Source organism: Plectropomus leopardus, chromosome 17 (assembly GCF_026936395.1).
Source record: "Plectropomus leopardus strain MGB_pleo_1.0 chromosome 17, ASM2693639v1, whole genome shotgun sequence".
Classification (NCBI taxonomy): domain Eukaryota; kingdom Metazoa; phylum Chordata; class Actinopteri; order Perciformes; family Serranidae; genus Plectropomus; species Plectropomus leopardus.
In genome coordinates this window covers 14,131,711-14,154,990 of record NC_142192.1, presented here as the reverse complement: position 1 = coordinate 14,154,990, position 23,280 = coordinate 14,131,711, and the positions used below count along the sequence as shown (strand labels likewise).

At 40.1% G+C, this 23,280-nt stretch overlaps 2 protein-coding genes across 3 annotated transcripts in view; one reads left to right on the top strand and one right to left on the bottom strand.

Moving 5' to 3' along the window:
* cpne4b (copine IVb) overlaps positions 1-9,246 on the bottom strand; it is a 28,733-nt gene extending 19,487 nt beyond the window's left edge. Inside the window, exons 1-3 of the mRNA XM_042506160.2 lie at positions 9,056-9,246; positions 7,991-8,699; positions 3,319-3,509 (exon numbers count right to left, since the gene is read on the bottom strand). Coding sequence (XP_042362094.1) covers positions 3,319-3,489 — 171 coding nt within the window. The 5' untranslated portion in view covers positions 3,490-3,509; positions 7,991-8,699; positions 9,056-9,246. The remainder of the gene's footprint in view (positions 1-3,318; positions 3,510-7,990; positions 8,700-9,055) is intronic.
* A 2,631-nt stretch (positions 9,247-11,877) lies between these two features.
* Positions 11,878-23,068, top strand: dync1li1 (dynein, cytoplasmic 1, light intermediate chain 1). Of its 2 annotated transcripts, XM_042506960.2 has the most exons (14): positions 11,878-12,070; positions 12,308-12,381; positions 15,193-15,309; positions 15,417-15,647; positions 15,943-16,097; positions 16,620-16,713; positions 17,378-17,513; positions 17,602-17,713; positions 17,959-18,018; positions 18,143-18,187; positions 18,298-18,385; positions 18,498-18,620; positions 18,826-18,843; positions 21,681-23,068. In XM_042506960.2, the coding sequence occupies exons 1-14, from the start codon at positions 11,967-11,969 to the stop codon at positions 21,797-21,799; spliced, it is 1,476 nt and encodes a 491-aa protein (XP_042362894.1). In that variant the 5' UTR covers positions 11,878-11,966; the 3' UTR covers positions 21,800-23,068. The 2 variants fall into 2 exon arrangements, with proteins under 2 accessions (XP_042362894.1, XP_042362895.1); XM_042506961.2 differs by lacking the exon at positions 18,826-18,843 and having other exon boundaries at positions 11,884-12,070.
* The last annotated feature ends 212 nt before the right edge of the window (positions 23,069-23,280 follow it).

Below are 23,280 nucleotides of genomic sequence, written 5' to 3'. Positions count from 1 at the left end.
AGCTCGAAGTTGCATCTGTAATAATTGCCCAACACGTTTTGTATTTTGCAATGCGTTTTTTGTCAATCACCATGTAGTTTTTGTACTGAAACATAACTATTTCCTGTATTTTTTCCAGCTGGTCCTCAGTAATGTTTGTTCTTCATGGGTTCCCCCTACAACTTGGATAGATGTTGTCCAATTGGTTAAAACAAAGTTGATTAAGTTAAATTAAGTGGCAACTTGTTGGTAATGGATAGCATTCATGTTAGTTATTTAAGGAAATGAGGGGAAATTATTTGATTCATCGCACACTTTTGAAATAAAATATAATTATTTTTATTTTTTGGGCTTCAGGGAAGGTTTCAAATATTTTCAAGTAAAAGGCTCAGGTCCAAAGGACTTCAGAAATCAACATTTTACATAGTTTTGTATATTTATTATATGATTATTTATTCAATATTTTATTTCATAAAAGTGCTACTCTATTGTTGACAGTTTCACTTTTTTATGGTCTTTCCAAAGTGAACTGAGGTATGAAGATTTCATTCAACATCCAACACGCTGCCACTGTGCATTGATTGTGAACCTCAGCAGACTTTTCAGCACTGCAGCAATTACCACAAATATCCATTACCAAATTGTTTACACTTATCAACTTCAGGACTGCGAGTATAGATTTTTTTTTTTTTTGATGGCTAAAACTGAGTAAGCTGTTTGACGACACAAAGAAGCGACTATAGTAATATTGATCTCACATTTTCTTCTGTCTGAATGCCTGATGCAGAAAGGAATAGAAAGCCAAACAAAAGTGTGGCTTAGTGCTGCCAACAAAACCTATCCAACACTTGCAGCAACAACTGCGTCCCTTTTATTGTTGATAACCCTTTGACACACACACACATACACACACACACACACACACACACACACACACACATACAAAGACACATGCTGACACAAAAGTGAATGGCACACCCGCAGACTCAAACAAACACACACATAAACAGATTTCGCCTTTTTTTGACACGTACCTCAATAGACTGGCATCTCATCAAAGCAAAACGAATCATGAAAGCATAAACACACACACACTCACACTCTCTCTCTCTCACACACACACACACACACACATTTACATCCAGTGGCTTGAACACATTCTCAGCAATTATCCAATTAAGAGACTCTGAATCTGATCAGCAGTGATAACATTTGTCCATTCCCTCACTCCCACAGAGGGGCTTATTGTAACACATCTCACACAAATTCATGCACATGCACACTCTCTCCCACATACACACACACACACACACACACACACAGTATGCTGCACAAAGTAGCTTTTTGTGGAGTCTCCAAAGACAGAATAATGCTGTACTACTTTCTGAACACTTGATCTTGAGCCCCTGTGGAAATAGATTGTGCGTGTGTGTGGTGTGTGTGTGTGTGTGTGTGTTTGGTGCCTGTGACAGTTTGTGTAAATGAGCGATGTGTTTGAATCCATGTACGTCCATTAGAGTGGGTCACTGTTGCACTGTATGTGTGAGGATGTGCGTGCATGCGTGGGTGTGTTGGCATCTACATATTTAAAAGGGAGACAGTGCACTACCTCTCCCAGAAATAAAGGAAAGAATAAGAAAAAGATCCAATGAAATTCCTTAAGATTTGGGTTCTTACAAAGTTCAGCTAATACAAGTGCTGCTGCCACCGGTGAGACTTCAGTGGGAATAAGATGTTTCTTAAAGAAGGAGATTCCATCTGAAGTCTCTGAACGAGCGGGTAGTGGGTGCTGGAGATAAAAGGAGAGGAAGTGGAACACTTACTAGAGGAAAGCACCGACAGTTTTCTATTTCTTTGCCAATTTCAACTGATAAACAATCTGTTCTAGGAAGATGTTGTCTCTGTATATTTGAGTTTATAAGTGAGTATATAAGTTTTATTGTGTACCATGAGCCCAATGAAATTGCCTATGAATCCAGGAAAAAAAAATCTCATTATTTTAATATCAGAATTACTGGGGAAGACAACTTGTTTTGAAAAGCAAAGATGAGCAGAGACACAAAACCAGCAGACTTTCCGTTTCAAAGTGATAAAAGCATTTGAATAGACAATCTGTGCACCAATTCATAAAAGTTGTGATTTCTGTTGCCTTCTGTGACAATTATCATCCATAATTTATTAGAACCAAACATAACTCGCAATTTAGGGTGAGAAAGTTAGCGACACAATCACAGCTCGGCATGACAGTGTAGGTCCTTGATTACACACAATCATTTAGTCAAACAGGAATTCTATGACATGGCTGAATAATTTCAAATATGGAAAATTTGATTAAAAAAAAATAGAAAAGTGCAGTCAGTAGATAGTCAGCAGATCTGCAACAGGCAGCCACCCGGGTTGATCAGTCATTCTAAGCAATCCTTGTAATTCCAGCAGATGCACCGCTGCACATTTTAGAAGCATTACAAAATTGGATAACAATACATATCTTGTCTACTTTTAACAAAGCCATGGCAGGTTGCAAAGGGCAGAGTTTTCCTGCTAACAGGCACTGTATGTGAATACAATAGAATTATGATGATGGATGCATTTCAACACACCGTCCAAAATCTTTGGACTTTCAACGGTATTAACTTTCTCTTTAGGCTACAGAGCAACAACCACAAGAGATCCTAGAGCACACAGTTATATATGTACACACAATATATGAGGCTGATTGGTCCAATAGTTTGCGAGATAGGCTCTGACAGACACACACACACAAGCACACACAATCACGCACACACACAACTAAACGCATGATCCCCTCCAGGCTTTGCCTGGCGAAGATAATTATCTTCAGCAGAAACCTGTAGAGCAGATGAAGACACTTACAGTCTGACTGGTACATCAGGTCACGGATTTATGGAATAGATTATAAAAATAATGTTGAATAGGCACAATAAGCTCATTTTGAAAACACTTCTTTTCATTGATATTTGGCTGAAGGTTTGATCAACTCATAGTAGAAGCAAAAAAAATCCTCTACATAAATCCAAGGCAAATTGTTTGTGAAAAGGTTCAAAATCCATATTGTTATATTATACGGTGATTGTTGGAAATCTTTTATCAGTGGCAATCAGTTCTATAGGCACTACCACTGCAAAGAAAAAAAACATTGTCCAAATGGCACCTGAGTTCATAACAGAGCAACAATATACAATATGGATAGATGTCAGACTGCATGGACATGCATTCAGCTGTTGTTCAGGCTGTCTTACATTTTCTTTTTCATGAAACAGTCTGTTTGAAGTAAAGACACGCTCCGCTTCAACCCTGCATCCCACCCCATTATTTTACCTCAAACCATTGCCCGTGCGACTGCATCTTCAGCACAACACAAGGGTCTGGTTTGGAGAGGGCATCGCGGTCTGAGATCCCCCGGCAGGCCACTCTCAGCTCCACTTTGGTCAGGCATGGAGAGCTGATGAAGCCCAGCGTGGCCTCCGCAGACTCATAGATGTTACTCATGCTGAACACACAATCACACACTGCGAGGAGAGAGAGAAATGATGAAAGACAGGGTTAATCTGAAGATAGATAGATCATTAAAAAAAAAAAAAACATTCACTGCAGTACATTTGAACTGTTGTTTGCTTTGACAGGAGCAGATGCAGTGGCCCTGACTAAGCAGACAGCACTCAAAGTGTTCAAGGTCAGGACTCTGAAGCTACTGAGTATCAGACAAGGTCCCCAAATACACACAAACGCATACATACCATACAGCATGAACACAAACACACACAATTATGCATGTACACGTTGATTCAAACATGCATTTTGATGTATGTACTCATTCTGTGTACCAATGCATACGTGCACACACACACACACACACACACACACAGAGACATATACATACACATACATAAGGGGAGCTCTGCTGAGTAACGAGAACAAATCGGCGGGGTTTCTCCTCAGGTTTCCACAGAGGGTATAATGTTCACAGTCCCCAAATAGAATACTGTCAAGCATCTAATCGCTGCGACAGAGGGTTTTTTTCCCCATTATAATGTGTAATGAATTGTTAATCATGAAATGAGTTTAAATCACATTTTACAGCAAAAGCTGCAAAGAAAATGACCCCTCACCATAATGAAGGCTGAAACGATCTGCTGCTTTTCATTTATTCAAGGTGAAATCTCTTGAATTCCTACACAAAGTCTAGCTATTTTATCTAGTAGTTTAACGATACAACACATCTTATGGGAGTTTTTATATACAGCAGTGATGGTCAGTATGACACACGCATGGCAATAATGTTCAACGCGTTATGGGGCACTCTTATGATCTTAAATACCCTGCACATCCATTAAACGCCCACACAGGTATTTTAAATAACCCGGCTTAATTAGACCTGTGTGGGCGTGTGCAGACTCAGCTTGATTTACATCTTCTTCACTTTTCTTTTAGCTTTGCTGCACCTGTTTGAATGTAAAAGCTACACCTTTATAATTCATAATAATACATGGGCTCTTGTGACTTAACGTAATTCCCAGCATAACTCCACCCACCTTTAATATGACCACAAGATGTAATTATTAAGAAGTTCTGCTCTGTCTAAAGGTGAAAACAAAACTCATTAAAGGGAAATTTTGGTATTTTTCAACTGGGACCCTATTTTCCTATTTTTGTGTGTCTAAGTGATTTATGGGAGCAACGATTTTTGAAATTGGTCCAGTATTGAGCGAGAGCGCTGCGGCCGCTTAAAGGGATGCAATGTCATCTCCTATGGGGCAATATCTCACCATCAATCTACACCCACTAAAAATGCTTGTTTTCTCCAATGGCAGGCTGAGATTGGTATTAGAAGTGTAACAGGGCAACATTATGGTTACTAACACTACTGGTAGTAGGCTACTTCTCCTGTGCATTTTTTGATTGACTAGTACCCCTGCATACTTGAAGCTACAGAAACCATTCAAAATGTCAAAATTGAATGCTCTTCAAGTGCGTTTATGTTCTGATTCAATTTGTTTTACTTATTTTCTTCAGTGCATTAAGCATTTCTTTCATTAACCTTTTCACTTGACATCAACTTCCTCTTTTTACACTATTACAGCTTTTCTAGCAATGTATTTGAGCTCTTAGCATCTTTAGTTAAAGCAGTTAAGCTTTCATTTAGCCAGTTTTTCAGATGTTTCCGGCAGGCTGCTCTCATGTACTTTTCCTATCCAAATAAATGCACCAGAATTTGAACATTATGATGTCATATGATATCATATGAATTGTTGAGTGTGCATTTCCGTTGGATATCATACAAAACGTAGCATGAGGATAGACTGACACCATAATTACACTCCATAATGTTATGGGGCACTTATAATAACAATCTGAGCCTGTCACTAGCAAAACCAATATACATAACAGTGCCATATTGCTCCAAACGATTACAGCGCAGCTCATTTTGCAGCTGCAGCCCTCTCTGTCAATACTAGACTGACATTATCAAACATCAAAAAATGTTGTTCCCGTCGGCCATTTAGACACAAAATATCGGAAAATAAGTCTAGGTTGAAAAATACCAAAATTTCCCTTTAATTAACACATTATATCTTGTCCATTCTTTTTGTAAAAAACCCATAAGTGAACTTTAATTGGATTTGGCTACCTTACAACAAAGCACATCTGTTCCCCTGCCACCAGTCTTTATGCTAAGCTAAGCTAACCATCTCCTGACTGCAGCTTCATATTTAATGGAAAGATGACACTAGTATCGACCCCTGTCGAAAATTAACAGTACACTTAGTACAGTACAGTAGAAAGAACACTTAAAAATGCATTGTGGCATCATCAATGATACGTTTAATGACCTCCCACCATGTGCTCTTTACTCAAAGCCTACAAAGCAGGATCCAGTTATAAATATAATACTACAACACTGGAAACACTGCATTGCATGTATTATTAATCTCAAAATACATAGATACATTCTCCCAGCCTATATTGAACGTGGAGAACTGAGCTGTACCTCAGGTAGCTTCATGTCCAGTTAGTCCAAACTAAAGGATAACCGCAGGTCTGATGAGCTAGATGGTACAAACTGAATATTAATGCCGCAGTATAGTAGTATCATCCTTAGGGAGCAAAGCTCTTGGAACTGGGTCTGAATCTGACCTGAATGTCTCTCTCTCTCCCTCTGTCTTCCATAATTCATGTTCCATGTGTGTCTTGGCTGGTGGTGATTATTTTTAGCTAAGCTCAGTGAATTTGCTGTATAGCTCCAGACGAACGGGTGTGGACTGGGCAGAGCCACAGGGCAGGTGTGTGACCTGTGTGTAGGTGGTGTGTATAGTTGTATTGCTGTATGTGACCCCCTGTGCACAGTGGTTACATATCTGCTGGTGTGAGTGTGTGTGCGGGAAGCAGCAGATGCCTGTCTGTTCCGGGTGACTGACAGCAGATGACACTGATAAGTGATGGAGGATGTAGAAGATTTCTGCAACCACTGTGTGCGAGATGTGCCTTTACAGTACAGCAAAGAATCAGCTACCACATGTGTTGCACATTGCCAGAGGTGACAATGAATTTTCATATTGCACTTCAGCACAAGATTTCAATAGCTTCTTGGGGGGAGAAAAAGTCCCAAAAGTGGTTTTGTCAATGCTTACAACTGGTTTATTTTGATAATTTGAATTCTAATTAAATGCATTAGTGGAAATGGTTGAAGCGGAAGATGTGTTTTGACAAATTTTTGGTGTTTTCCCCCTGATGAACAGGTAGTTAAGCTTACAGAATCATAGGGCATGTAACATTTGACAGTACATGTTCCTGCAGAGAATTGCAATGTTTTACTGTATTGCTCTTGCTGTCATAAACAGAATAAAATTGCAGAATAAAAGGCTTTGAAACAAATTGGTTTGTGTGCTCAAAAACGTGTGCATAAATCAAAAAAATGCCCAAACAAAAACCAGAATGATTGATTGCCGGGTGGTGTAAGATGTCTAATAATCATTCCACGGCTCCTCACCGTCAGCTCGTATTCTCCACACTGTAACAATCAATCACGACTCAGAGCTCAATTGCCTTGACCCTTGACTGTGTGTGTTTGTGTGCAAACCTGTCATTGTGTGTGTGACCATTCACCTTCACATGTGCACGTGTGTTGAGTGACTGTGGCAGATGTGACATTAATGATTCAGCCAATAGGAAGATCCATAACATTCAAGTACTGTAATTGCTCTGCCACATATTGATTATCAGGCACAGAGAGGAGTCGGCATCCAGACACAGCACAGGCAGCAAAGTGTGGCATGTTATGCATAGACCCTACATGGAATATTAATCATAACAGGTGACAGCAACATGCTCAGCTGAGAGTGGACATTGCAAAAAGGCAGCTGGGGGTGAGGAGAGACACAGAGGAGTATCAGAAGTGAGGCAGTCTGGTGTTGCAAACTCACAGTGTTATTAGAGCTGACAGAGGCAGTGAGAGTGAGGGAGACAGTGGTTGTGAGAGGGGGGATTAGAGGGATGGAGAGAGAGAAAAGACTGGGGGAAAGGCAAGCAGGCAAGTGAGAGCGAGGGGAGAGAGGAGAAGAGATGCAGACAGAGAATGGAGCAGATCTCCCCCTCCCATAGGGCTTATCTCGTCTTATAACACTCCAGCCAAAATAAATTAAAGCAGAGGTTTTCTAAGAGTAGACTACAATGGTATTTTCCAGTATTTCCTCCAAAGACATGATCTCTCAAGTCAGTGTGGATTTCATATAAACATATTACCTGATAGTAAAATGATAGTTTTATGTTCTGTTTTATTCTGCATAAATTAATAAATCCACAACAAGCTGGTAAAGAATAAAAATGATAAATCAGACTATGAACAACTGATGTCATCATATATGACTTCCACTTATAAACCAATACAGAAAAGATGTCCAAATGTTTAGAGTCTCCAGCTCTCTCTGTCATGCAGCGGGTTAAGACATGCACCATCCGGGCTGCTCCTATCTCCTGCAGAGAGAAAACTCACCTCAACGACCTGGAGAAAAGATCCGAGCGGAGCCGAGCAACTTCACCGCCGTTTACTTGACAATCACGGATGCCTCACCACCGCCTTCGGACCCATCTCTGTCTCCTCACTCTTTTGTCTATATGTTTTCTTCACACTGCAGAGCTCGGACGGCTTTGGCGCTGACAGCCAAACAGAGCTGCTTTCTAATTCCCTCAGGGCGAGCACGGTGAGGATGCGCTCCGTGCGCCTGGGTTTACTCTGGGTGAAAGATGGGGAGGAGGAGGAGGACGGTGCGCCACTTAACTAGAGTTTGTAATCCGCTTGCTCCACCGGGGGCCGCAGAGAGCGCACAGTGTCCAGGGACCGGCGGGCCTCAGCGCGCGGAGCGTCAGCGCCATCTCGTGGTTGTCACTGTGAACTGACACGTGGCCTGTAAAACTGATTTTCCGGGTCTCAGCTTTGATTGGCTACGATGTGCTTCAGCGGTTTTATAATAAGCGATGACCGCACACCTGAGACCACACTGTAGTTAATTTAAAGTTCACGCTGTGCCCGCCAGATTCATTGGTTCAGACGAATTTAAAACGTGTGATCACAGTGTGTGAAGTGATTTTGCTGCTGACATAATCAGAATATATAAGGTCCTATATGGGGCAGTGGTTTCCAACTGGTCCAGCCACGGGGTCCAGATTTCTCCTCAGTCATTACATTTGCTCAGGGTCTACATCTAAGATAAATGACAGAATGTTCAATTTTACACAATAAATAAATAAACACATGGGCTCACAACACAGTGAAATAAAACATTGCAAGAATAAAGTGCAATTACTTAAAATTCAGTAACTGTATTGCACTGCAACCAAAAAGTGCATATTAATGCTGCAAGACTGGTCATATAAAAACTAACAAGGCACAGCATGTTAACAGGCCAAATAATACCAAGAACAGGACAATAAAATAGTTGCTGTACTGGAAAGAAAAAACAGGTTCATGTAATAAATGAGGCCCTTATCAAAGTTTGTAGGTCTTTACTTCAAAATTAAGTGTGCTTTTACAAACTTGACATGTTCACAAGTCACTTACAGTCCATCAGTATGAATCTGCGACCCACATTAGGACTAGGACCCACTGATCACTGCTGCAGGGGATGGCTCCAGGGGTGTAGCAACAATTTCTTGGCCCTATGCACAAGCAGTCTCTTTGGGCCCTTCGCCGTCCTCTCATAGTCCACGGGTGCGTTCCGATCTGCATACTTTTTCTTTTTACTTTTAGTTGGCACTGCAGCTGCCCTTGTAGTGTTACATGCAGTATGCACACAGTTGGGACATACCACCACTTCATTACGGCGTGCGCTGTACTTTGGCCCTGCTTCTCATGTATTTGTTACTGTGGAGATAAAACAAAATGCCATTCACCAAATTTGGTAGAGACTGAGATCAACCCAGAGCGCTCTGCCAACAGCAGCGTACTTTGCAATGTGTAACATTTGAGTTATAACTGCATGCCTTGTGGATTCAAAAATTTTACATGCTAAATTAGCCTACAGATGCATTTCTGCATCATTATTTTCTGGTTGTTGGTTTTTTTTGTTGATAATCTCTACCATTGTTTTGTTCACTTAAATGATTCATATACCTGTTATTACCATTCGACTGGTCATCTGTCATTTTAATGTGCTGTCATCCCTCATTGCAGCTTCTGTCAATCTTCTGTCAGTCAGCTGTCAGGATGTGATGTATCTTCCACTACTTTTTTAAAAAATCATTGTAATTTTAGTTTAGATTGGTCTCCAGTTTATATTTGTACTGTGTTATTATTGGTTTATCAAGTCAACTGTAAATTACCTGGAATTATGAATTAGTGAACAAGCTTAAATTAAAGAGACTCAAAATTAGAACAAAAAGATGGAAATGAACTGCAAAGAGAGACAAAAAATAACAGTAAAAACAGGTAAAACAACCACAGAGACAGAAAATTACCCCAAAGAGACACAAATCATCCAAACAATAAGACACAGAATGACCCCAAAGAGACTCAAATCATCCAAACAATAAGACACAAAATGAACCCAAAGAGACTCAAATCATCCAAACAATAAGACACAAAATTACCCCAAAGAGACACATAACCACAAAAAGATACGTAATGACTGCAAAGAAATGCATACCATAGAGTTTCAACCATCACTAAGTCTGTGTGTCCTGCTCCTCTGTATGTAGTCTGTATGTAGAAGAGGTGGTGGGGCCTTTTGCATATCTGTGTCCCAGGGGCCCATTGTCTTTTAATCCGCCTATGCTTGGAATTGCACTAACCTGCATGAAAGGTGCTGTACTAATATTTAGATCTGTGCTGAACATGCTCTGATTTTGAATAAACTCCAAACTAAATTAGTGTATTTAGCTATAATTTAAAAGGCTGTATTATTGGATTAATTCCCTTCTGTCCCCTATGTTATCACATCATCACATTGTCAAACCTGTTGTAAAATCACTGATGCTCTTAATCTCAGCTTCTAGTCTATGCATAATAGTCAATTTGAAGTGAATCCAATTCCTACATGGTATTACAGCTTTATCTCTATCCTGTAAGCTTAGGCCCAGAGCCATATTATGCACAAATCAACGCATTGATTTAAGAGGATATTTAGTCTGAAACGGATTTGCGTGGCTCTTGTGAAAACCCATTTCTCCTGATAATTTACTCTGATGAACCGGCCTGGAAGGGTATACATTGTAGCAAAAATATTGTATATAGCCTAAAATTGTCATAATAACCTAGATTTTGTACCACAAGAGCAACTAGAGTAATACATTAATTTAGTATCAGAATCAGAAATACTTAATTGATTCCTGGGTAAAATTGCAGTTTGTTATAATCGCTCTGATGCCAAGCGTAGAGAATTACATAAAGTAGAAATAAATACCAGCACAGAGTATGTAAAAACATAAAGTAGATACTAAACACAGTAATAATAATAAAAACAACTACCACTAGTATCTAAATATTTTTAATTTATAGATATGTATAATGTGCTGAGTGAGTAAAGTGTGTAAAAACATGAAACTGTGTGCCTTATGCTACAATACAATGTATAAAACAAGTATGTAAAGTCAGAAATAGAACATATGTGTGATACCCTTTCAAATCTGGTTCATTTTCTTATCCTGCATTCAGAAGCTTTTCACATTGGCATTTTCAAGACAGTGGTAAAAAAATGACAAGAAAATGACCACAAAATAAGTGGATATAAAAGGGTGGGGTATAAAAAAAGGGGGGGGGGGTTAATAACTATATTTATAGTTACTACAATTACATATCTAAAATTATGTCACAGAAAAAAGTATACTGTTTTTTTAAACAGCTTTCAGCACTTTTTGGAGGCAATTTTCTTGTTTGTTTTTTTGTGACATTTCTTTTTTTAGTTATTTTCAGGTGATTTTCTTGTAACATTTTTTTTTCTTTTTCAGTATACCTAATTTCCTGCTTATTTTTGGGCCATGTCTTGTGAAGTTATTCATTGCCTTCTCCCCATGTTTTTGAAAGAAATCAACACAATTTTCCCAGATTTCAAACAGTTAAATATAGCCTAAATTCAAGAGTTGAAGGACATTACACATTTGAATACTTGCACAGAGTATTGCTGTAGTTGAATTACTGTAGTTAAAACAGAGTACAAAGAATAATTGCACCTTAAAACCGCATCGCACCTTGAAATTTAATAAATAAATGATGGAATTATTGGATAACTGAAGATGTTTGAAGCCAGTCTACATAATAATATACTCAGATGTGGACTCTCCTCATGCACATAACTTGACGTGATTGGTCTGTGCAGATGTGTCACTTTGCGGATGAGATCATGTCATGTCTGGAGCAGGGACCCCAGCTTTGTGCGGGCGGACCACGCCCCGGCCCCGGCGTGCGGTGCACCAGGCTAGGTTAGCACGCTGCTGCTACATCCGGGGGCTCTGCTCGGTTTACAAGCCCTGCGAAGATGGCGACTTCAGGGAGGAGTGCATTATTATCCTCCACCTCAACTGGACCTAAGAGCACGCTGGAGAACTCCAACCCAGAGGAGGATGACGGACAGGACTTATGGTGGGCGAAACGTTATTTAAGACGCGTTATTAGGAGCAGTGTTTGTGGGCGCAGAGGGTCCATTGTGCTGGGATGAGGATGGTTTGACAGCTAGCTTGCTAACGAGGCTAGCTAGCATCAGCACCAGCAGACTGGTGACACAGCAGCACTAGCTCGCTTTAGCTGCTCGCTGTCAGTTTGTTAATGAATGAAGAAGCCTTGTTTGGCCGTGTTGTAACGGGGCTGCTCTCTCTGCAGGTCCACCATCCTGAGTGAAGTGTCAACCCATTCAAGGTCTAAGCTACCGTCTGGGAAAAATGTCCTGGTCATGGGTGGGTATCTGTCTGCAGTCTAGCCAATAAGCATCGTTAGCTTCATCTCATCCTGTGCATCCTGAAAGACTTAATACTGCTCAATAGCTAGTGAGCTAGCTTACTCTGGACTAATTGTGCTTTTGTGTTCAAGCCTGGCTAGCGAGTGCTAGCAGAGAGAGACAGGTGTATTTTCGCACGAGCATGGGCGCGCGCGTACAACGCACACACCTAACCATTATTTTATGAGATGGCGCTGAAGTTAGTTTAAAAATTGTAGCTCCCCATTCGGCAGTAACTGGGAGAGTAAAGGGAAACATATTTAGTATTGCTTAACGACCGGTTCTTTGCTTTTTGCACCTTCTTTGTGGTGAAAGCATATTAAGTAAAGGCTCAACCCTGTCTGCAACCTATTTTCAAATTTGTGAAACCTTTACTCTGTTTGTGATAATGTATTAACAAAAGGAGATTCCACTGCCTTTTTCCATGTAGACCACATTGATCCAGGTCCAGATCACAAAACTGATATACTCCAGCGGGTCAAATCTGAACTAGATTATCCCAGAAAGGCTAAGGATGATTTAAAACACAATTCCAGATTTGTGGAACATATGTTCTATTTGTGAACATGCAAAAAAGTACTAGTAAATACTTTTACTGCATTTTTCCCATGTAGACCACATTGGACCAGGTCTCTCTGATAAATCACTATACTTGGATGAGACTTATCTGGAGACTACATCATCATGATTTAAAACACAGTTTCAAATTTGTGAAACCTTTGCTGTATTTGTGGGAAAACACGGGAGAAATTACTGGGGGGGGTTCAAATAGAAAAAAAAGGTTTTAAAAATCTGAAATTGGTTTTTAAATCATATGTAGGCTCTCTGGGATAATCTAGTCCAAATCTGACCTCTCTAAGTACAGCAGTTGTTGATCTGGACCTGGTTCAATGCAGTCTTCAGTGCAGTGAAATGCATTTTCACAAATAGAATGAAGGTTTCACAAATGCGAAAGTGGGTTTTAGACATCATTGCGGCTTTACTTAAAACGTCTAACATGCTTTCACTACAGTAAGATGTGCAAAAAGCTGAGAATACGTCGTTTAACAATGTAATTTATGTTTCCTTTTAACGCTCCCATTAACTGCTGAATCGGAAGCGACGAATCGGAAGCTAACTTCAGCGTCGTCACCTTAGCATCATCTCACGAGAGAGAATCGGGCCGCTTTGAAACACTGCAAGTCATCGTAGCATCCAGTGATGCTAGTAGCCGATGATGCTGAGCGGACAAGACAAACCATCAGCCTGTGTTTTTTATGTGACTGAAACAGAGAGGGTGCCTCCCCGTCTCGCTCTGTCCTCGTGCCCCGCTGCTGCACACACACACAAACACACACATCCGCCCAGGATAATCCGCAGCCTGCTACCCATTCCAGCTAATCAGCGAGGTGGTTGCCGATGTATAGCTTTAAAGCCAGCAGTCTGTTGTGCTGTCCATGACAACATCAGCAAGCTCTGCTTTATGGTGCATTGAGTCCCCCTGTCGACATAATAAGGCATAGTGCAAGAATGGATGCAGCCTTGACCCTTCTAACATGCACAATAACAATGTCACCTCAGCGTTGAGGTTGGCCATAATGCCAGGACTAAAGCACAAAGAGTCCATTGTCAAATATATAGTATATAAGTGCTTTTGATTCTTGATGAAAACTGCAAACTCTGTATGATGAAGCTGTGTTGCTCAAGTCAAAGGAAAATATTGTATAATATACAATATGTGTTTGCTACATAGAGCTGCAATGATTAACATGTTAGTGGTCAGCAATTTAAAAGTAATTTGATAATAGATCAATCAGTTTGCGTTTTTCTCTGATTCCAGCTTCTTATATTTTAATATTTTCTGGATACTTTACTCTTCTGTGACAGTAAACTGAATATCTTTGGGTTGCGGACAAAACAAGACACTTGATAACATCATCCTGGGCTTTGGGAAACATTGATTCAATGTTTTTTTTTATTATTTTCTTTTTATAGACCAAAAAACAAAATGATTATTAAAAAAAATAACCACTAGGTTAAGCGACAGTGCTACACATATATATTGTCCAGAGATGAAACGATTACTTCATAAATGGATTTGGTGATTGGCAGAAAATTTTTCTGCAACTATTTTGATAATCAATTAGTCAATTTAGTCATTTTGTTAAGCAAAAACACATTATCTTTCAGGCTTCTCAGTTGTAAGGATATGATGCTTTTATTTGTTCATTATGACAGTAAACTAGATATCTTAAGGTTGTGGCCTGTTGGTTGCCATTCAGGAAATTGTGATGGGCATTTGCCACAATGTTTTGGCACTTTACAAACCAAGTGATTAACAAATGAATTACAAAACATTCATCTTTATTATCAGTCATCAGTCCTGTATTTGTGCATTTTTGTGCAGTCCTAATTTTGGACAGTGTGTGGTGCACATTTTTGCACATATATCATTTCTACTAACCCTGCGATGTGTCTCATAGCATGAGAGGGCAGCAGCATGCATGGACAAACTGTACACCTTAAGCAGTGGAGTGGTGTGTTGGCAGCAGTTCACCATGCTTTTGTCAAATTTGAATTCTTGCTTCCTTATTTTTCTGAAGAAGAAAAAAACAAAAACTATAACATTTACTGTTTCAGCACTAAAATGCAATATTCTTATCTGTATAGCAGTGGATGCTGACATGTACAATGCTACTCGCCATAATTAGTCTGCGGTCTTTTACTCGGTTTTGTTTTGGAGTTTTTTAATTTTATTTTTTTTATACTGATTTTGTGGTTGCATGTTTAGGTGAGGTGGGTTCGGGGAAGACCACCTTGGTTGCAAAGCTACAAGGGGTTGAAGAGTTCATGAAAGGGCGTGGCCTGGAATACCTTTACTTCAGTGTCCATGACGACGACATTGATGGTAACCAGCAACTTTTAGCAGTCCATGGACAAATTTTCATGTAGTCTTTTTTATCCCTCTACAGAGTACCTCTGATGTAATGTGTTTATACTGATGTGTGTGTTTAGACCACACTAGGTGTAATGCCTGGGTGTTAGACGGAGACCTTTACCACAAAGGTCTGCAGGGTGTAGCTGTGCCAGTGGACTCCATCGGGAACACGTTGCTGCTGATAACGGTTGACATGTCGCGGCCGTGGAACGCCCTTGACTCTCTTCAGAAGTGGGCTGCTGTCGCTAGGGAACACATCGACAAACTCCGGGTCGCCCCGGAAACGCTGCGGGAGCTGGAGCACAGACGTGAGTCATACTGACAGCAGTCGGGCTGACTGGTAGATGAAGTTTAAAACAGAGTATATGTCAGTGTTTTTTTATGGAAATGTTCTAAGCAGTATGAAGACACTTCTTTATCAAAGACCTTTTTGAAAGCTTTACATTGGACCATTAACCTGGATTTTGTCCTAGCATGTCATTTATGAGTAATAATGCCACATGTTTAAAATTATAACCCAGGTCTTACTTTTTGCTTCCCATTTTGTTTTTTTAATTTTGTGTGTGTTTGTTTGTTTGTTTGTGTGTGTGTGTGTGTGTGTAGTTGTAAAACAGTTCCAGGAGTACACAGAGCCGGGCAGTGGGGAGGATGGCACCCCGCAGAGGAGGAGTGAAGAGGAGGAGAGCGTGCTCCTGCCGTTAGGAGACAACACACTCACACACAACCTGGGAATACCAATGGTGGTGGTCTGCACCAAGGTACACACATTCACTCACTGTTGTTGGATTATGAACAAATAGGGTTCCTGCAGATCCTTGAAAAGTTGTTTAAGTAATTTCATTCATTTCTGATTGAAAAAACAGTCTTAATTTTTATATTAAAATGTCTTAAATAAATACTTAAAGCCTGAAAAATGGTAGCTTGTTGCGTTGTAAAATGTCAATAGAATAGGTAACATGTATTATTTAAAAAGAAAGTTAAGTAATTGATTCATGTTTCAGGTTCATGTTTATTTCCATAAGTATTAGTTATTGTAATATTGGTCTTATATTTTATTCCAAGTGGTATTTAAAAAGTCTTAGATGTCTTAAATCTAATTTCTTAAGCTTTAGAAACCCTAAGCGCATGTGTGGAAACATATTTATCTTAAAATCTGAGTGTACTTGGTTCTTGTGCTGTTCATTATTTAGAAAACAATGTGTCATTTTTATTTGACTTTTTTTCATTGCCTCTACCTGCATACATTCACCTGTGTCTGACGCCTACTTTTCTGTCCTCAGTGCGACGCCATCAGCACACTGGAGAAGGAGCACGACTACAGAGACGAACACCTGGACTTCATCCAGTCTCATATCAGACGTTTCTGTCTGCAGTGTATCCTTCACTTTACGTTGTCTCTGCTGTGAGCTATAGAGTGCACAAACAAGAATGTGTAGGGTCAGAAAACAAAATGAAACTTTTGGTCACAGAACAGTAAACGCAGGAGTTTTAATGGGGCTGTTGATCAATACCACTGACTCTGCAGTTTTCCCTTCTGATGCAGAAATTTAAGGCATTCATTCACATTTTGGCTTGTACTCTAATGTCCAACTGATGAAGGATGTTGATACATCTGAGTGACCAGTAGAACAAGGTGCTTTGTTCTTAGGTCAAAGGCAAAGTTGCCATCAGTTTTCTTATTGCAGTATTTTGGCCACTGTAAGCTGAACCGTTGTCATTAATATTGCTTTGCTGCAAAGAGAGTTCCATAAAGCAGATAGATAACCCAGTAGTGCTGAAAAAGTTTGTTTTTCAGAGTGATTTCTTCAGTAAATGCTGAGTAAAGGCGGTATTAGCTTTTCAAGGTTATAGTGTTTGAAATGAGCCATGATCACACACTGCTTTTTATTGACTGGTAGCACTTAGTCAAAGCTAGAACCTGTGCTTCTGTGGTGCTACTGTTATGAAGAGATGTAGGTTTTTTTGTCGCTGTGGTATTAATGTTTGGTTGTGAATTTAGAAATCACGGTGTTGAAAATGTCCTTGACAGTCGTGTCAGACGGGGCGTCTCTGGTTTACACATCAGTGAAGGAGATGAAAAACCTGGACATCCTGTACAAATATCTGGTCCACAGACTCTACGGCTTTCCCTTCCACTGCCCGGCACAAGTGGTGGAAAGAGACGCCGTCTTCATGTAAGCACGCCTTTACATGTGTGTATGCATGCAGGTCTGTGAGGCCACCTGTATTTGGTTTGTAACCCTTCCTCTGCGTCTCTCTTAGTCCATCAGGTTGGGACAATGAGAAGAAGATTGCCATTCTTCACGAGAACTTCCAGACAGTAAAATCAGATGACAGCTATGAGGAAGTAATAGTCAAACCGCCAGTCAGAAAGGTAAAGACTCTCACTAAAAAGCTGCTCACTTTAAAAGATCCTCTTAGGGAACAGATTGATGACATCTGTAATATAATATATCATTACTTTCTGCTTCATTATTCACAGCCAATGTGTCAAGATGTAGCCAATATCCCTGCGGGGATCATGACAGTTTTTTCCAATATAATTTAATAGTTGCTGTAGAGTTTTAATGAAAGACTTGAAGTAACTTTTGAAATATATTTTTTCTCACTTGTCACCAGATTGTACATGAAAAGGAGATTCAAGCAGAAGATGACCAAGTGTTTCTGGTAAAACTGCAGGTCAGAAAAAAATTCTGTTGTGTTTGGTGTGTGATGGTATTCAGATTAAATCTGACTTGAGGGTCCTGATTTGTCACTTCAATACTAGTTGGAGTGAGTGTGCATATTGTGCTTTAATTTGCAGTCGCTGCTGGCCAAACAGCCCGCTGTGACAGCAGGGCGACCAGTGGTGAGTGCCTTTTTATTTTTATTTTTATTTTTTTTGCTAGTTTTGGCTCATAAGAGAAAGTAAAGCTCCCCCCACTGATCATGTGTGAAATAAACTGTCATCGTTCTCAGGACACCACCAGCAGAGCACCCACCGGCTCCCCAAGGACGAGTAATCGCTCAGCTGCGGCTAACGTAGCAAACGCCATGCCACAGTCAGGTGTGTAATGCATTCCATCACTGCAACCTAAATTTATGAGCACTGATCAGTCGGTGCACTGCTTTGTGTGTCTATGTGGGGTTTTTTTAACTTTAGTCCCGCTCTCCTGCAGGTCAGACCAGTGAGGGTGTGCTGGCCAATTTCTTCAACAGTCTACTGACAAAGAAAGCTGGGACAGGGGGTCCTGGGACGCCAGGTGGCGGTAACAACACTCCAGGAACAGTACGCAAGTCAGGTAAGAAGACACACTGGTGGCAGAGATTATCAGTGAAACACTGATTTTTTTTTAGGATAGAGGAAAAGTGCTCATTTATTCAATCATTTTTTGGCTTTAATGCCACTTTCAGTTACCTTTTACCACTCAGCTTCTTTTTGGTTTTCACTTCCCATCTGCCATCCTTCATTTTCTCGCCTCTTTGCTCTCCTGTCCTCTACTCCAGACATGAACATAACACATGGTAAAGAAAATCATGAAAGGGTCTGAGTCCAAGCAAACACCCATCATCTTTCTGCCTGTTTGTAGCTCTGTGTGACTGACTTTTCATTCTTAAAGGGTACCTTTGGTATTTTTTAAAGCTAGACTCTTTTTTTCCATTTTTGTGTCTTAGTCACTAATGGAGACAAGAATTTTTGAAGCCAAAACAGACTGCAATGTAAAGTTAATGTGCAATTATACACCGTCAATTTGCATCCACTGAAAGTGCTTGTTTTTGCCACTGATGGGTTCAGATTGTTATTGCTGGTGTATGACAATATTATGAAAGAGAGAGATTAACCTTTTTTTGAAAGACATTTTTTCTTTTATTTTTTTTTAAACCAGAAACAGTTCCAAAACTGCTCTCACCAAACCCACCAGATTTCATTTAAATAAACAATAATCGTATCATTGTAAAACACACTTCAGTCGACAGAAACAAAATAACAAACAAAAACTGCCTCGGTTCGTCTCTCCACTGTTCCAACAATTACCAACTCTGGCTTGGTTGAGGAAAAAAAAGAGATTAGATTTGAAAATGTTTTGGCTCTATACATGCTAAAATTACTTTTTATTTAAAGGGAGTCTGATGCTGAAGGTTTTTCACTGTAAGGATCCTTTCCGTAATGTTGTCACACACTTACCATAACAATCTGAGCCTGTCAGTGGCAAAAACAAGTACTTTCAGTGGACGTAAAATGACTATGCACATATGCCCTTAATAGCTACATTACAGCCTGTTTGACTGCTGCTTGGCTGCAGCGCTCTCACTCATAACTGGACCAGTTTACTTAGACACAAAAACATGGGAAAATCTGGTCCAGGTTTAAAGGTACAGAAGTTTCCCTTTAACTATGCTCATAGTGTGTTGTGCAGTCTCACTGGTAACATCACTCATAATGTGTGTGTATGTGTATGCACTAGTCAGAGGATGCTGGCCACGTTAAGGTGTGTGTGAGAGAGATATTTCTCATTCATTATTGCTTGTGTATGTCTTTGTTCATTCTAAGAAGCATCCCTTTATTTCCTTTGACCCCTTTCCCTTCCCCAAGCCTTCAACTTTCTCCAGCACATGTGGAGGAACAATGCAGGGATCAAGCTTCCTGTATCACCTGTTCACTTCTTGTGTACACACACACCCACACACACACAGACCTGGTTGCGGGCTACAAATTATGTCAATTTGTTTATTTACATAATGAGATTTGATTATAGGAAAATCTTTAAAACAAGAACTGAGGAATTAAGTTGTGGTTCAGGAGATGATCCCATGGCTATTAAATTACTTTTGCACCATGTACCTTATCTTTGTTGTTAGGAATGCAGGTAGTTTCTTCAATTGCAGATTTTAAAGCCTAAACACCAACCAAAAAATATTATTTCAGGGTCTAAAGTTTCATTTGACCTGGTTTATATGTATATGAATACTTGTATTTATTTCACAATCGTTGCAAGATCCAGAACTGTGTAAAAATTACCTGCAGAAAGACCAACATGTTTAAGAGCTGCACTCTTTTCACCTCAATTTGCTTCGGGGGAAAAAGTGCCAGTCATGCCGGGATCATTTTATTTGATTGACCAATGATTTAATAACAATTGCACCCTTAATGCCTCCCCTCCTAATACCCTGTCTCCATTCTGCTCCTCTATATATTTTTTGGCATGTTGCATTGCATTTCTCACGACTAACATCTGCTACAAACATTGCACATGATTCTAACTAAGGTTGGGTGATGTATGATAAAATGTTATCTTGATACTATATACATATACCCGATATCCATTCCTCATATTTCAAATGGATGAAGGTAGATCATTTAGACAGAACAATTCTTCTAACTAGAGCTGCGACGATTTATCGAATAATTAATCAACAAAAAGTTAATCAACAGCTATTTTGTTAATCAAATAATAGTTTTAGTTTTTAAGGAAAGAAGTCAAACATTTGCTGGTTTCATTTGAGATTACATTTTTTCCTATTTTCTGATATTTTATTAACAAAAGATTAATCAAAAAAATAATGGGCAAATTAATTGATAATAAGTGATAATGAAAATAATCATTACTTGTAGCCTTACGTTTACAATGCAATTTCAAAACTGTCAGGTGCTAAAAGTTGCAGTACATAAGATCCGTCTTCCACTTTGGTCTGCTTTAAATTAGGTAACTACACACACAGCAAGTCATACTGGTACTACTTTATGAAGCATACAGCATACTGAGTAAATTGCAGGCCTGTCATGCAGCCATAAAGAAACACAACAAAAGTCTCTTGCGACAAGTACAAATCAATGAATGCTGAAGCTGTACAAAATCTCAAACTCTGTATGGCTCTATATGGTACAGCCCTAATAGAACAAAAACCTGGAAGTGAACAAATGATCCCATATTATCTAAATTCAATGTCACTGATAAACATTAACAAAAACTATTTAAATCAACGAAGTCAAGCCAAACTATTTTACCACCTCTTCTCCATCTCCTCTGTCAGCTAAGTGCTCTTGCAGCTGTTCATCCTCTCACAAATGAGATGAGAAACAATGAGACCACTGAAACCAGCCCTGTCTTCTGAGATTATTGTACCAGATGGATTTAAAAAGCCGGATGAATAATACTAAAACCCTGTTAATATTATTCCAGTAATATTTTGTTAATATCAGTATTGAACCCAGCTCTTATTTTAATCATGTGTAAATGCCTTTGTACGTGTTGCATTGTGCCTTAACCACTCACTGCTGTGTTTATTTCACTGGCTAAAACACATCTTTGCCATGGTGTAGTGCTGATTTGTATATTTGTATATACCCATGCTCGATGCAGGTTCAAAGCTGGGCCTGAGCGATGTACAGGCGGAGCTGGACCGCATATCCAGCCGGGAGACTGACTCAGACTTGCCCAATGCCAACGACACCCCTGCCACCGACGGCCAGGACACATGAAGACCAACGCACCACATCCTGCTCCCTTCCCCCACCTTCCACCTCCCTTGGTCCACCCTCCCTCCACTCTCACCCTCCACTCCATCACAAAGATGCGGGGAGAAAAGAGGCACACGGTTTTCCCCTCCCCATCATCTTTCACTTTCTCCTCAAGGAGAAGAACTCACCCTTTCCCCCTACCCCTCGTTCTGCTTCCCCCCCCTCTCTCCTCTCCTCCTGGCTGTTGCTCTGATTGCGAGTATTTGTCACTGTTACATACAAGACTGTCTGTTACATGAGAGAAAATGGGTATGGGGGACCAGTGGGGGGTGTGGAGGTTGGGATGAGAGGAAGTGAGAGGTGGGTTGAAAAAGATTGATTACTGGAATGAAAGCGAGAGTGTGTTATCCATCCATTTCTTGTGATGGTGCAGAAGGTGTTTTTACTGTAGGAACTGCTACATGGTGCATGTTGAGGAAACTGCACTTAGGGTACTATAGGGATGATTGTGTGATTGTGTGTTTAATGTGCGTGGGGCAAGTCACACTTGACCAGAAGAAGAGATTGAGAACAAAAAAAAAAAAAAATGCCTGAAACAAATTTGCAAACAGTCTTGTTTTTTAACATGAAGGGACAAACATACCAGTATTTGCGTGTGTGTGTGTGTGTGTGTGTGTGTGTGTGTGCGCATGTGAGAGAGAATGAGGCTGACGGAGAGAATTAAGGAAGTTACTTTAACCTAGTTGTATGTCGAGAGATTTTTGGCTGTTTGCATTTCAACCAAAAGGCAAAAACATTACTATGCTCTTACACTACAAGCTCTTAAAACAGTGCATACACTATTATTACAGCAGCACTGTCTGCTAGACTACACAAACCAAACATGACAAAAAAAAGGAAGTTCACACTCAAGCGCTAGTCCTGTGTAGAGGGCCCTTAAGGTCCATCTTGATGGCACCCAGTTCTACATTTGGCCAAACATCCCCCTATAGACACTGCTCAGACCTGTAGATAACAGACAGTGCACTGAACGGGGAGGGTTGTAGAGGGTAGGCGGGTGGGTGGGTAGCTGAGCTTTACTTGTACAGAAAGAGGCACTCGTGTTTCAGTTCAGTAGTTACTGCGGGCGGGGTGGTGGGTGGGTAAGGGGGTCAGAACAAGGGAGGGTCACACCAAGAATGTACAGTCATTGTCTCGCTGATTGGTCCTGTTATTTCAGAGCTCTGTGTTGGCGTTTGTATAATCAGATCTGTTAATCAGTCAAATAAAAGGTGTATTTATTCGGATTCATCCACCTGGCTTCTCTTTTTGTTTTGTTTTTTTGTTTTTTACCAGTGTTTTTTCTTCTTCTCCACACTTACACAGAACAAAATTGAACAAAACCTTCTTATAGCTGAGGATTCTTCAGTTAGATAACAGGTTAAACCCATGTTGGTAAGTAGGGCTGGGTGTCAGTATTCAGTACTTTTAAGGTATAGGCCAAAGTGGCCCAGTGCCAAGTA

What these genes read in the sequence shown, in the direction of transcription:
- dync1li1 (XM_042506960.2), top strand. Translation starts at nt 11,967, where the DNA reads ATGGCGACTTCAGGGAGGAGTGCATTATTATCCTCCACCTCAACTGGA. An exon ending in GAAAAATGTCCTGGTCATGG is followed by an intron (nt 12,382 to 15,192) that starts GTGGGTATCTGT and finishes TTGCATGTTTAG; the next exon opens with GTGAGGTGGGTTCGGGGAAG. An exon ending in TGGTGGTGGTCTGCACCAAG is followed by an intron (nt 16,098 to 16,619) that starts GTACACACATTC and finishes TTCTGTCCTCAG; the next exon opens with TGCGACGCCATCAGCACACT.